Source organism: Mastigoproctus giganteus, chromosome 4, assembly GCF_048544385.1.
Source record: "Mastigoproctus giganteus isolate SK-2022 chromosome 4, ASM4854438v1, whole genome shotgun sequence".
Taxonomy (NCBI): domain Eukaryota; kingdom Metazoa; phylum Arthropoda; class Arachnida; order Uropygi; family Thelyphonidae; genus Mastigoproctus; species Mastigoproctus giganteus.
In genome coordinates, this window is record NC_143578.1 from 103,657,963 (window position 1) to 103,672,621 (window position 14,659).

The following is a 14,659-nucleotide window of genomic DNA, read 5'->3' on the forward strand; positions in this document are numbered from 1 at the left end:
CAACAGTTTCTGGGCATTCTGAGATTTCATCATCATCTACTGAGGTGCCAAGGGTCTTGAGGACAGAGTTACATCTCACCATCACTTTTAGTACTATCCTCACTTGTCGCAGGGGTAAGGATGCATCATACATAGCTTCTCCTTGCATGGTGAAGAACCATACCCTTCCCAAGGTGACCTTGTTAACACAAAAGATGGTGGATCTAGAGTAGTAAACCTCAAAAAAAATCCCCAATCCTACGGTGGCTGGCATGCCTAAAGGATGAATGGCTATGGGTGATGCAGTTCCAAACAACTTCTAGGAACCAGGCAAAGCCCAGTTGTAACCAGCCTTTCTGCAGTAAGTGGGGCTCTGCTGCAGTCAACTTTCTCTTCCCTAGCATCTCATGGGATCCATGACGTTCAAACCAAAAACACTCCATATCACTCTTCCTATGATTGAAGCCGGCCCCTTTCAAAATCCGCCATGTGGAAGGCAATGATATAACACCATATTATCTGATACTGCACCATATCATCTGACCACAACAAAAACAACTCCAAAAAACTACTGTAAACCAGATCACAGATGTCATTCTGTGTCCTGCAAAACTAAATTTAAGAAAGAAGATGATAAACATGGCCACATGGAATGTAAAAAGTTTAAAAGAAGGCAAGATGGAAATGGTCATAAATGAAATGGATAGGTACAAAATTGACATTTTAGGAGCAACCAAAGTCATGTGGACAGGACAAGGTTATTTCAAAACTAGAAATGGGTCTTTGGTTGTTTTTTCTGGAAGTGACCAAGTAAAAGAACATGGTGTCACTGTTATATTGAATAAGAAATATATTCAAGGTCGCTTATTGGATATAATCCTATTAATAGTAGAATGATGTCAGTTAGACTTTAGAGTTGCATAATTTCCTCATTTATGCTTTTAGATAATATATTGCACATCTATTGTTATCTAAAAGCAGAAATGAAGAAATATTAACTCAGTGTTCTCCACAGTTCCTATCGAATGGGCACACCGGCCGGTGAATTTAACTGACCGCCCGGCTAAAATTTAAGCGATTCTAACGGTACCGTATGGTACTGCTCACTGATCTCGATCAATATTAATTCAAATATACTATGTGATCTAGGTCAACGTGACAGGAGCAGATGCCAAGTCCAGCTGGAATTGTGACTGAATGCCAAAAGATTGGAAGAACTCAGCTTTCCAGTACATAACCTACCTATGCAGTTATAAGATCTCCCACTATTTGACCATTGGACTGTGCCTGAACTGCACTCTCCCAAATACTGACCGATGGAGGACACCGATTCCATTTGAGAACTGTTAACCAAACGCATTGACTACAATCGGACCTTCGGGAGTCCACCCTGACTGTGATTGAAGCCTATCCTAATGAATATCCACCAGTGGATGGACCTGGATCCCACGAGTAACTACTTAATAAAAGACCAAGCATGATCTGCACAAATGTCATACAGACCTGGACTGAAAACCTGGACAGAGATATCTTCACTCCACTCCTGGGAATACCAAATGGGGCAGCCCTGACGCCTTGGCGCCCGACTGAAGCCACCCCCACATGTATGCCCTGTTGGTGAATAGGCCAGCTCCCTTGCCTGGCCTACTTTCTACCCTTCCCTGGCGGGGGATGAGGGGACAACCCTGCTGTCACCTCCCCTTCTCGCCACCCCTTCTTTTCCTTCTGGTGGGGCACGGGCATGCCCCACTGTAAACTGGAGTTGTCTTCCCTATCGGCTCCATACTTCTATCTATCTCCCCCCCAGTCTTCAGTCTCCCTCCCCACTCTACCTGCACGCTAGTGAACACCCCACACAATCTAAATTCCACAAGTGAAAATCAATTTCGCCCACCATTTCTTTTGACCTCCTAGCACTTCCTCCTCAACGTGATCACATTTTTATTTATTTTTTATTTATTTTTATTTATTTTATTTTATTTTTTTTATTTTTTATTTTATTTTATTTTTTTTATTTTTTATTTTATTTTATTTATTTATTTATTTATTTATTTTTTTTTAGGTCCTAGCCACTGAAATCTCAGGAAATTAGGTGGCAGGACCTGCCAGAGTGAACTATATTCAAGTGGATACCTGGTCTGCCTCCATGGGGCGAAAGTGGGGCAACGTCGGGCCTCAGTAGAGGTCTGGCGGCTAAATGACCAGATGAACAACGGTACAAGGCATCACACATATACAAAGTCCACACACTTTTAAATCTCTGGCTTTTCCAGTAAACTGGTTCACCCACAATGTAAACTACGCGGAGATGGGGGAAACCCCTGGTGCCGCTTGACCCTAAACACACTTTACACTTTATTTGACCATTGCAGTGCGATGGTCAAATAGTGGTTACGTCATGTGGGCATCGCATAGTTCGATGCTGTGAATCCAGATTACTAAGAATATTGTTGTGTGCTATAAGGTGCCAGTTGGTTTATGGCGTCAACATGTTGGTTGAATTCTGATTCACTGAGTCAATCAGATTCACTTTTGTTATTCATATCTTTCGGACACTTTCTGAGTCGACTCAGTGCATCGACTCACTCAATCTGTAGCCATCTCTACAGCAAGCTCAGTATTATAATTCCGCAAGCTAGTACACCACGTTAAATTCTGTGAACAACGTTCACAGAATTTAACGTGGCGTCTTCTTTGTCTCCGTACAGGTGCACAAATATAATAATATATATTGCAATAAAATAAGAACCCATAATGAGTAAGAAGTTAAATCAGAAAACATTTAAATTTAAATATTTTTCATTATTATTTCTTTTACATCGAATTCTAATAAAATTCTTTTTTTTATTTGTTATAAAAACTTTCTATTTTTTAAATAAAAAGTACCTTATTTGTTAAATTTAGTGTGTTTATATATATGTGTTGGAATTTTCATTTTTCAGTTAAAAAATACAACACTAGCCAACATAAAATTTTTCAATGTTTGTAGCAAAAATTATCATTAAATCAATATAATGTTAAATTATGCATTTAATTTTTGCTCTGGATCGCTTAAGTCACATTTATAAATAACAGAAAATGTTATAATATTGCGAAGTATTACACTTCACCATCCGACTACTTCATAATGCCACCCAGCTGAAAAAATTTTCTGGGGGAGAACACTGCAACTGATTCATTATGTCTGTGTAACTGTCTCTCCAACCATATGAACAAGAAGTTTATAGAAATGTTGACCAACATAAATAAGAAATATACTTTAAACTTACCTGGGATTTGTCATGCTTTTCTGATTTTGTAGCTTGAGCCATGCGGCTTAAAGGTTGAGAGTGAAATAATCCAAGTTTTTGTGAGGTAATGCTGTGCAAAACTAAGGCACGAGAAGTATGCCACTGGACCAGCAGGGACATTAATTTACAGAGGTTATTAGCTTGATCAAGTGACCAATTGTAGAGGTAAAGGATAAGCTGTAGGAAAGTAAATATTATTTGAAGATAAAATAAATGAAAATTGATTTTATTTCTTTATTACATTTAAGATTTAAGAAGATTTATTACAATTAAAGTGGTGAGTCCACAGTAAAATTATGCTATAAATGCAAGTTACATAATTTTAGTAAACTTAAGAGTTCCATTACTTGTTTTTACAATTATTAATAACACAGGCTATCCAACTTATAAGGTAGGATAAAAAAGATTAAGGACTGAATTTTTTTTATTTAAATATATATATATTCATAGATAAATGCAGATTAAATTTTTTAAAATCACAAACTTTGCTACTTTACCCATTTTTCCATTACTTATATGAGGGCAGCCTGAAAGCAATGCCTCTTAGTTCAGATAACTAGGTTCTCCATGTAGCTAACAGTTTATAGTTATTATATGTGGTTGAACATTTAAAAATTACACTATGTTAAATGGAAGCAACTTTTGATCATGTGGTTCAAACAATATACAATTGTTAAATTTCTAACTAAAGAAAATGTTAAGCCTCTTGAAATTGATCACCAATTACTAGCCACATTTAAGGAAGGAACTGTTGATTTCAGCATCTTTCATTGGTGGGTTTTATAAGTCAAAGGTAGGGATTATGCTTCCCAAGCCTTTTTTACTTCCCGGGAAATTTGAATCTTTCAAATTTAAACCAACTCTATCTATAGGTCTCTTAAAATAAATATATTTATCATTTGAATTGGATAAGGCTATAAAAAGGCTCTTTATTAAATGTGATGAACACTGCACTGGAAATAAAAAGAAGTCTTAAAATAAGAGTGTGATTTAGCTAACCTGATAAATAAATTTATTTATTGTTCAATTTATCCATTTTTAAAAAATATATTTTCAAGAAGCAAAAACCACTGAGTGCATTGTCATTTAATCTGGTATGGAGTTTAGAACAAAATGAGCTTGCAACAGAGAATGATCACCTCTCACTTTCAGTTGATGAGTTGTTGTATTGACAACAAAGCTTTGTACAGTAGATCCAAATTTGCCGTTCGTTTTTTTGTTGCCTGAAATATATCAAACTCTTTCTGAAGTGATTTCAACATGTCATTGTTACTGTAGCGATAATAGGTGCTGAATTCTTTTTTTTCAAAACTAATATCATATCTTCTTCCATATTATCACTAGAGCTAGGTTCAAACAATGATAATGATTCAGTTTCTTCTTCATTTACTTCAAATAATCTCTCAAGGAGTTTCTTGGTCAGCTTGATTATATCATTTGTGTACACATTGGAAAAAATTAAAAATCATTTTACAGACATTCAAGTATGTGTGCATCATGAAGAAATTGTAAACTTGAAATAATATTCTTATTTCTTCTCTGAATGAACTGATGTTGAATGGAAAATTCTAGCTTTCTTTAAATTTCTGTATTTTGCCTTTGTGGTGTTGAAAAAAAAAGAAAATGAAAAACTCCTTCCACTGTTAGCAGGTTAGCACCTATCTTACTCAAAGCATTAGTAGTAAGTTCAGTAGGCTTCAGTGCTTGAGATATTTCCTTCAGCAGTGAAATGTCGATGTTCTTCCAATATTAAATCAATTTCAATACTTGAAATATTTTTTTTGATCAATTGTGCTAGAAGAATTACTCTATCAATCATTGGATCAAGAATTGAACAGCAGGTTTTGCAATTCAGTTCAAGTTGCAATGTGTTTCCAGTCTGATTTATCACCTCTTTTTGCGAAAAGTCGTTCCTGACAGGAAAATGTTGAAATAGTCAAAGTGGTCATACTGCCTGCAGCAATATCCTAGTGCTCATACTGCAAAAATATCCTAGTCCAATATCCTAAACACTTCCTATTCCACTTCACAAATATATGTGGTCTCAGTTCTAATCTCAATGATGTCCATTTCCACTTGCAGTCTGCCAAACCCCATGTACTCCTTCTGACATAATCTCAGTTATTGGTTGATTCAACCACTTCTCATCTCAGTTGCGCAAATTATTCACTGTATAATTCCTTTCGTCTCAAATGTGGTACTTGTACATATGTCCGTTCCGATATTCCCTGTCAGAGACTTGGTAATTTAGAATATCTTCTTTTTGACCTTTTCTGGCTTAAAATCTCTCTGCCTTATTTGGTCAAATTTATTTATTGTCTCTACTGTTCTCCCAACTCCACTAATCTCTTGGAGCTCTTTGACTTCCTCTCCTTGCAACTTGACTCTCTACAGTCCAACTTTTCTTACGGTGAGATAATTTTCCTTATGAGTTTAATGTTCACAACTATAGCTGGCTTCCATTCTCTAGTCACGCAGACCCAGCTGGTTGAGATGCTGAGGCTTTTGCATTTACTAATGACCTCACACAGACTGTTCATTTACCTACCAGAATACTGGACAATCATAACAATACAGCCAACACACTTGCTTTCTCACAAACAACCCTTCTAAGTACACGGTCAAAGTGAGTGGTCCTTTAGGCACCTCAGATCACAACTTGGTGATTGTCTCTTCTCCAATGGATCCATTATCTCATGGCTATTCCAACCTCGTGTTGTTTGGCATTACAAGAATGTAAAATGGGATGACCTGTAAGATTTCTTTTCTTCTTTTCCTTCATCAGATTACTGTTTCAAAACTTCTGATATCAACGTTTGCTCAGATCATGTCAGTGAAATTATTCTTGCAGGAATGGAATCCTTTATCCCACACTCCACTTTAAAATGTCATCCTTTATCTAAACCTTGGTTTTCCAATAAAAGTGCTAAGGCTGTTCAAGAGAAGTTTCATTTTCTGTCTACAGCAAAGCTCACAACAATTGTAAAGCAGTTATTAATCAGTATAAACTAGAGTTTGAACAGGCCAAGAGTAGAAAACTTGCTTCTTGCCCTAATGGTAGCCGGGCATTCTGGTCTCTTGCCAAAGCTATTGGCCACAACTTTTGCCCATCTCTGCTCCCATCTCTGTCCAAACCAGATGGTTCTGTTGTCACTTCAATTCAACACTTCTGTTGTCAAGGGTAAAGCTGACCTGCTAGCATCCCATTTTTCTTCCAACTCATGTATTAATGATCTTGGTAAAACACCTTCCACCATTCCCAACATGCTCCTTTCAATGCCTCCTGTGGTCTTCCGTCAAAAGGATGTCAGAAGGATTTTGATGAATCTTGATGCTAAGAAAGCTCCAGGTCCCGGTGGTATTTCTCCACTTGTTCTCAAAACCTGTGCTCCTGAACTTACTCCTATTCTTTGCCGCCTTTTTCACTTTCTTATTTCAAAGATGTTTTTCCTTCTGCTTGGAAATTTGCTCATATCCAGCCAGTTCCTAAAAAGGGTGACAAATCCCTCCCATCCAATTATCGTCCCATTGCAATTACCACTACTCTTTCTAAAGTAATGGAGAAATGAATTAACTGCTAACTTTTAAACTAACTAGAATCCTTCTGTCTGATCAACAATCACCAGTATGGATTCCATCGGTGTTGATCCACTGGTGATATTCTGGCTTCTGTTACCCATTTATGGACAAATTCAACGGAAAAGTTTGGTGAAACACAAGCAGTTGCTCTTGACATCTCAAATAGCTTTCGATTGTGTTTGGCATAAAGGTCTTCTAAACAAGCTTCCATCTTATGGTTTGTAATTGGTTATCCAGTTTTCTCTCTGACTGCTCACTGAGGCTGATGGTAGATGGTTCTCTGTCTTTTAACTTCTCCACTAATGCTGGTGTCCCCCAAGGCTCAGTTCTTTTCCCCACTCTTTTCCTCTTGTATATTAATGACCTTCTTTCACTGACCGGAAATTCTGTCCATAGTTTTGCTGATTATAGCACATTGTTGGATGCCCACAAAACCTCTCTCAGGCTTCTAGATTCCATTCAGAAGAGGGTAATTATGATAATTACCCTAATTACCCTCTTCCATTCAGAAGAGGATAATTAGGGTAATTAATGACTCATCTATAACTGAGTCTCTCCACTCTCTGTCTCTTAGACGTACTGTTTCTGCTGCATGCCTGTTTTACAGATACTTCCACAGGCACTGTTCTTCCGAATTGGCTTCTATAATTCCTGCTAGCTCTCTTTCAAAACTGTCCAAACAAGTGCCGTCACCAGCCAATATCCATTTACTGTCCAACTTCAAACTCACAGAACAAACTGCCGCTTTCTGGAACAACTTTCCTTCATACGTATTTCCTGAAAATTACAGTCTAGAGAAGTTCAAGTCTAATGTCAACAAATACCTTCTTTTGCCTTCTCAACTTCCAACCCAAGCACGGTACTAAGTACTATAGGTTCTAATACATCTCGTGTTTTGGGTGTTCATAAAAAAAAAAATATATATATATATATATATTTATATATTTTATATATATACTCCAGTGCTAATAAATATATATATATATATATATATATATTTAGCATTAGCATTAGTAGAGGCATTTGATGCAAGAAAGCAAGCTTATGCAGCATCAGCCAAAAAAAAAAAAAAAACCCCACTTAACCTTCTGTTCGTTCAAAATACCTGTCCAGCTGAGCCTTAAACTTATTTAGGCTATCAACCTCCACTACAAGGGATGGAAGTCTGTTCCACCAACCAACCACCTTTATATATCTTTTTTTATTGTTTTTTTTTTTATTTGTCTTTTTTTTTATTTGGGAATCTTGATTTCCTCATTGTAAAGTTAATCTTCTGTCCACAATTCTTAAAAATTGGAAGTATCATCAGTAATTCTGTTGTCTGAAAAATTTTCACCACGCTCTTTGCTTTCCAATTTGTACTCGCTTTTCTCATCTTTGTTTTCCTTAATTCCCATTTCTGTAGTGAACATTAACACTCATATAACGAAGACGGGCAAGTCCACTCATCCAATGTCAAGCTAATTTTTTCAAGTGCTTTAAACCATTGTTCAAGTTCATCAACCTTCTTGTCATGTACAAGGTGATATGAGTCCATAATCAGTTGCATTAATGCTGCTTCATTTTTTAGCCTTTGTTTTCAATTGACTGTTGAATAAATTGCAGTCTTATTATCTATTGTATGGACAATCCATCCAGTGCAGTGAGCCTAGCAACAATGTCATTCATTGATTGTTGCTTTAGATATGTAAATGATGGAATGTGATGTTTTCTTACTTTTTATCAATGAGCTAGGTGCAAAACTAATTCCATGCAATGTTAAATGTCTCAACATTCCACTAGTTCCATTCAGCTGAACTTTCTTTTGCAATTTGCATAATTGGGTTCTGTTTCTGATTTTATAAAATATTCCAACCTTCAGATTGGTTTTCTATTGCCACAATTTTCTTTTCTTTTAACTCATTCCTATAATACAAGGATGAATCTCACAATTTTAACATAAATTACAATTTCATAAGAATTATAATTTTTATCATTTGTGCCTAACCAGATAAATACTTATCATACAATTCAAATAATAAATGTAACAAATATTTTAGAACAGTTCTCATCTAGATTTTTCAGTTTGACATTTCCAATTAAACCAAAAAGTCCAATTCACTATAAACAAATTTTCCCAGTAAAATTTATAAAAACAAACTTGCCCATTAAGCATTTTCAATATATTATTATTTCAGATCTCACATTTCTTTATTACTTATAAAAAGTTGGTAATCTGTTACAAAAAATATAAAAAACAAATGTTTTTTTCTGTATGGGTGAAAGAAACAGTGTAATCTTTAGAAAATATCACAAGATAAAATCTTAATTTATTTATATTTCTTTAATAAAAATGTATTTAGTTTCCTGGCAAATACCCAAATTTTTATTGAGAATTCCTGAAAAAAAAAAAAAAACTTAAAAATTAATCCTAGGAATTCCCTGGAATTCCCAAAGCATAAATACTAATCACAAGTGGTTTCCATGTCCAAAAAAAATTCAAAGTCGAAGCATCAGCCAAAAAGGTGATGTTGACTTTTTGTTTCTGGGAGCTATGGGTGCTACCATAAATTTCTGGAAAAAAGGGACCACACTCAATTGAGTCCAGTATAATAAGACACTGGACAAGCTGAAAAAAAGAATCAACGAGTAAGGCCAAGTAATACAGCACTGTTGCTTCAACATAACAATATGCAACCTCAGTGCAGCTAAGCAACATTGGCAAAAATTTAGTAACTCAGATTTGAAGTTGTTCAGCATCATCTCTATAGCCCAGTTTTGCTGCATGTTACTTTTTTTGCTCCTGAAGCTCAATGAACTCCAGAGCAAAAGAAAAACTTCAATCAATAATAAAGCAGCCATGAAGAGATGGTTAGCCTTTAAGCCTTTATAAAGTGGTAAACAAGGCTCACATCTGGTGAGTATGGGCTCGGCAAACCCAGCCTGAGCTGGATATCATCATCCTTCTCTTTCTTGCTTTCTTGGTGATTCTCTTCTCTCTCTCTCTCTCTCTCTCTCTCTCTCTCTCTCTCTGGGTAAGGTGGGAATTATTTTTTTTTGGCTGGTGCAGCATAAGCCTCAAGCTTTCTTGCACCTGAGGCTTATGCTGCAAAATCTATAATAATAATAATAATAATAAAAACAGAGATAGGTGGACCATATGTACAAAAGTATACATAAAATTAAAAATAATCTTTCTATAAGTATGTTTATTTTTTTTGATTTATCTTTAATCCTTCGGAAGTTTTTGTAATAAGATATTTTGCTTTTCAGTCTACCTTCATGTAATTGCAAGTCTTTCTTTGTTCCTTGTGTTTACATGCTATATCTTCTGCTTTACTGGAAGAAAATTATCCTTTGGCATTAATATTAGTATTAGTAATGGCAAATGATGCTATAAAGCAAGCTTATACAGCATCAGCAAAAAGGAAGAAAAACAAAAAAACAACACCTATTCATTTCAGCTGTCCCCCCCCCCCGCAACAATTTTAAAAATACATTTTTTTATTAATTTTTGGAATTAAAACTCCCTTTATACCTTCTGCAGGGAAAAAATCTAAATTTAAAAACCATGTACTTTAATGAATGCATGCAGTTAGATGCCAGTCTGTCAGTAACAGGAGCACTTGCTACATGAAATGTGAAGTGCACATATCAACAGTTTGATTCCAGATGATGCATCAATGTCATAAATCCTGAGAGCATTACTGATTGGAGGAAAACAACATGGTGCTAAAGCCAACTTACTGTCAAAAACTGTAGATGACAGATGCCAATAAATATGTGCACATATTGTTGTTCATGTCCTTCATGTTCATGCCAGCATCACTCTTGATGGTGTCGAACCAGCGTGTTTTTTGCTGACCTCTTTGCCTTGTTCCACAAGGCGAAGAGGTCGGCAAAGATTTATTTATTCTTGATCTTGTTAATAAAGTTTTATGGTTAAAAATACTGGAGTAGTTCACAATGTCTTTCTCCAGCACTGGCACTATTATATGGCTGTATAGGCCTTTACTAATTAAAACTCAAAGTCTTTAAAAATCTATATCTTTTCCGATAAAGTGATATTTTGTCCCAAAATTAGAACTAATCAATATGACAAACACATCCATCTAATTAGTCCCCTGCATCCATGACTTATAGAATTTAAAAAGCAGTTCTTCAAACTTTCAAATACCAGTGGTATGCTAAAGCATAGGCAGTTGCTTATAGGCAGCAGCTGGAATTGACAGTTAGAACACAGAATGCCCAAACTGTCAAAACAGACTTATTGCAAATTTAGCATAAATATTACCATTCCTTGATTATAAATATTCTAACTAGATGAAACTTTTTTTTTTTTATGTAAACCTCAAACACGAGAGGTATTAGAACCTATAGTACTTAGTACCATTAGTAAAATAATAAGAGGAGTTTACCTCAATATAGTATGTACAACACTTCCGTATGATACCCTCCAGAAATTAAAACGGAAAAAACGAAAAAAATCGACAACTTACCGGTACATTAGAGTAAATTATAAATAATCAATTTAACACAATTCAAATATATTTAAAACAATTAAAAATCAAATTAACACAATTAAAAGAATCTAATAAAAATATTCAAAACGATTTTCCTTCCTGAAGCTCACAACGCTTTTCGACCGTATGTCGTGATCACAGGAATGAAAATTACCGAATCCGGTTAAACCTGAAACTTAAATAGTGATTATTTGTCTTCGCGCATGCAGGTCCATGCATCGGAGATCAAATATGGCCGCCGAACGTTAATATAATTCTCTTATAATTTAATTTCAACAGTTTCTGCAATTAATAGTCACGTATAATTACGTTGAACGTTAAGTATTTTGGCCTCGTTAAATAAAAAAGTATGTTTTTCGTTAATGGCATGAAAGGCTAATTCTGATGCTGCTGAATGAGAAGCACGAACTGAGGCTTCATGTTGATTTACACGAATATTAAGAGAAAATAGCGTCAAACCTTGGTAAGACGAGTTGCAATCACTGCAAGAAATGTTGTATACCAGATCATTAATTTGTGTTGCGAATGCGGAAAGAACCGAGTGATTGTTCAGTATAGTGTGTAACTTCCGTATTGGCCTAGCTACAATTTTAAACTCTGTATCTTTAAAGAATCTGTTAAGCTGTTTGTGCCACAAATAAAGTATTTTCTGATATTCCTATTGTTGACTGGTGTAGTATTTTGTATCCTATCCTTAGCTTGTACCCTAATTCTGTTTATTGTGGTAATGGAATAATCCCTGTTTAAGAATCTGCTAGTTAATATTTGTATTTCTGAGTCCAAAGCAGAATCCGTCGTTGAATATTTATAGGCATTTAGAAATTGATTAAAGATAATCGATCTTTTGTAGGTGAACGGGTAATAGCTATTATAATGTAGAAGCATACCGGTGTTTGTAGGTTTTCGATAGATGCTAAATTGTATTTTATTCGAGTCCCGGGTAAGCGTCAAATTTAGAAAGTTTAATGACTTTGTATCCGTATCCTCCCTTTCCAATGTAAATTTGAGTCTAGAATGAATATTATTAAACAAATGTAAAATGTCTAGGATAGTACTACTATCGGTAATAACTAGAACATCGTCTAAATACCTCCCATAGTATGTGATACGGGGTCGAAAATGTGTCAAATGTATCTGCTCAATCGTGAGAGATAGATCTCTGACATTAAGCCACTCAGGCTCAAACCCATTGGTAATCCAAAAATTTGTTTATACACCTTGTCTCGAAAGGTGATGTAGTTAGCCTCAACTAACAGTTTAATTAAGTGAAAAATTTCCTTAATAGGTAGCTTCGTATAATTAATCGGTGTCGAGTTTTTATTTAACATATCCCAAATAATATCTAATGTGTATTCAACGTTTACATTCGTATATAATGACATCTAGTGAGAATAAATTGTCATTGTCGCCGAGTCTACAGTCTTTAAGATTATTAAATAATGTATCATAGTTCTTAATCCCAAATTGTATTACCTGTCTAAAGGGTTTTATAATGTTATATACATGTGTGGCTAAGGATGAAAATGCAGAGTTCCTGTAGGAAACAATAGGTCGAATAGGAAATCCAGTCTTGTTTAATTTTACCTGACCGAAAAGTGCAGGAATATTGTATGTTCTGGACTTCAATTCCTTCAACTGAACCATAGTAATGTAGTCGTTTTTTCGATACGTGGTTAACGTTTTATTGTATTGATTGACCAAATTGGTAAACAGTGCCGGGTCTACTTCACGATAAATGGAGGTATTTGACACAACTGAATCTAACTTACTGATATAATCGTGTTTATCTAGTATTACCACTGTATCTCCTTTATCTGCCCTCTGTATAATAATGTCCTTATTTTCCTGAAGTTCTCGTAAAGCTGAACTGTCATGTGTATTCTATTTAGGAAGTCGCGATTCTTTTATGTTATTCACTACTTGGTTAACTTGTTGAATAAATACATCTTTTTGTGGAACATTATGAAGTCCAAATTCAATATCAATTACGCATTGTTTTTTCACATTATTATACAGAGGGCAGATAAAGGAGATACAGTGGTAATACTAGATAAACATGATTATATCAATAAGTTAGATTCAGTTGTGTCAGATACCTCCACTTATTGTGAAGTAGACCCGGCACTGTTTACCAATTTGGTCAATCAATACAATAAAACGTTAACCACGTATCGAGAAAACGACTACATAGGGTACAAAATACTACACCAATCAACAATAGGAATATCAAAAAATACCTTATTTCTGTCCAATATGTTGAACAGTGGCACAAACAGCTTAACAGATTCTTTAAAGATACCGAGTTTATAATTGTAGCTAGGCCAATACGGAAGTTACACACTATACTGAACAATTGCTCGGTTCCTTCCGCATTCGCAACACAAATTAATGATCTGGTATACAACATTTCTTGCGGTGATTGCGACTCGTCTTACCAAGGTCCGACGCGATTTTCTCTTAATATTCGTGTAAATCAACATGAAGCCTCAGTTCGTGCTTCTCGTTCAGCAGCGTCAGAATTAGCCTTTCATGCCATTAACGAAAAACATACTTTTTTATTTAACGAGGCCAAAATACTCAACGTTCAACATAATTATACGTGACTATTAATTGCAGAAACCTTTGAAATTAAATTACACGAGAATTCTGTTAATGTTCGGCGGCCATATTTGATCTCCGATGCGTGGACCTTTATGCGCATGCGTGAAGACAAATAATCACTATTTAAGTTTCAGGTTTAACCGGATTCGGTAATTTTCATTCCTGTGATCACGACATACGGTCGAAAAGCGTTGTCAGATTCAGGAAGGAAAATCGTTTTGAATATTTTCATTAGATTCTTTTCATTGTGTTAATTTGATTATTAATTGTTTTAAATTTATTTGAATTGTGTTAAATTGATTATTTAATTATTTATAATTTACTCTAATGTACCGGTAAGTTCTTGATTTTTTAGTTTTTTCCGTTTTAATTTCTGGAGGGTATCATATGGAACTGTTCTACGTACTATATTGAGGTAAACTCCTCTTATTATTTTACTAATATTATTATTAACATAGAACATACTGAGTATTACAACTCTGATTTACTACCTAAGTACTTAGTACTGTGCTTGGGTTGGGGGTTGAGAAGATGAAAGAAGATATTTGTTGACATTGGACTTGAACTTCTGTAGACTGTCATTTTCAGGAAATACGTATGAAGGAAGGTTGTTCTAGAAAACGGCAGTTGAATGTATAAACGAGGAAGATGAAAAGTTGGTTCTGTGAGTTTGAAGTTGGACAGTAAATGAATGTTGGCTGGTGGCTG

General features: G+C 35.2%; 1 protein-coding gene across 1 annotated transcript in view; it reads right to left on the reverse strand.

Annotated features, from left to right (window-relative positions):
- The window catches only part of LOC150086960 (KICSTOR complex protein SZT2-like), a 1,378,951-nt gene that overhangs the window by 300,908 nt on the left and 1,063,384 nt on the right, over positions 1-14,659 (reverse strand). Inside the window, exon 51 of the mRNA XM_090372336.1 lies at positions 3,249-3,446. Within this exon, the coding sequence (XP_090228462.1) occupies positions 3,249-3,446 (198 nt within the window). The remainder of the gene's footprint in view (positions 1-3,248; positions 3,447-14,659) is intronic.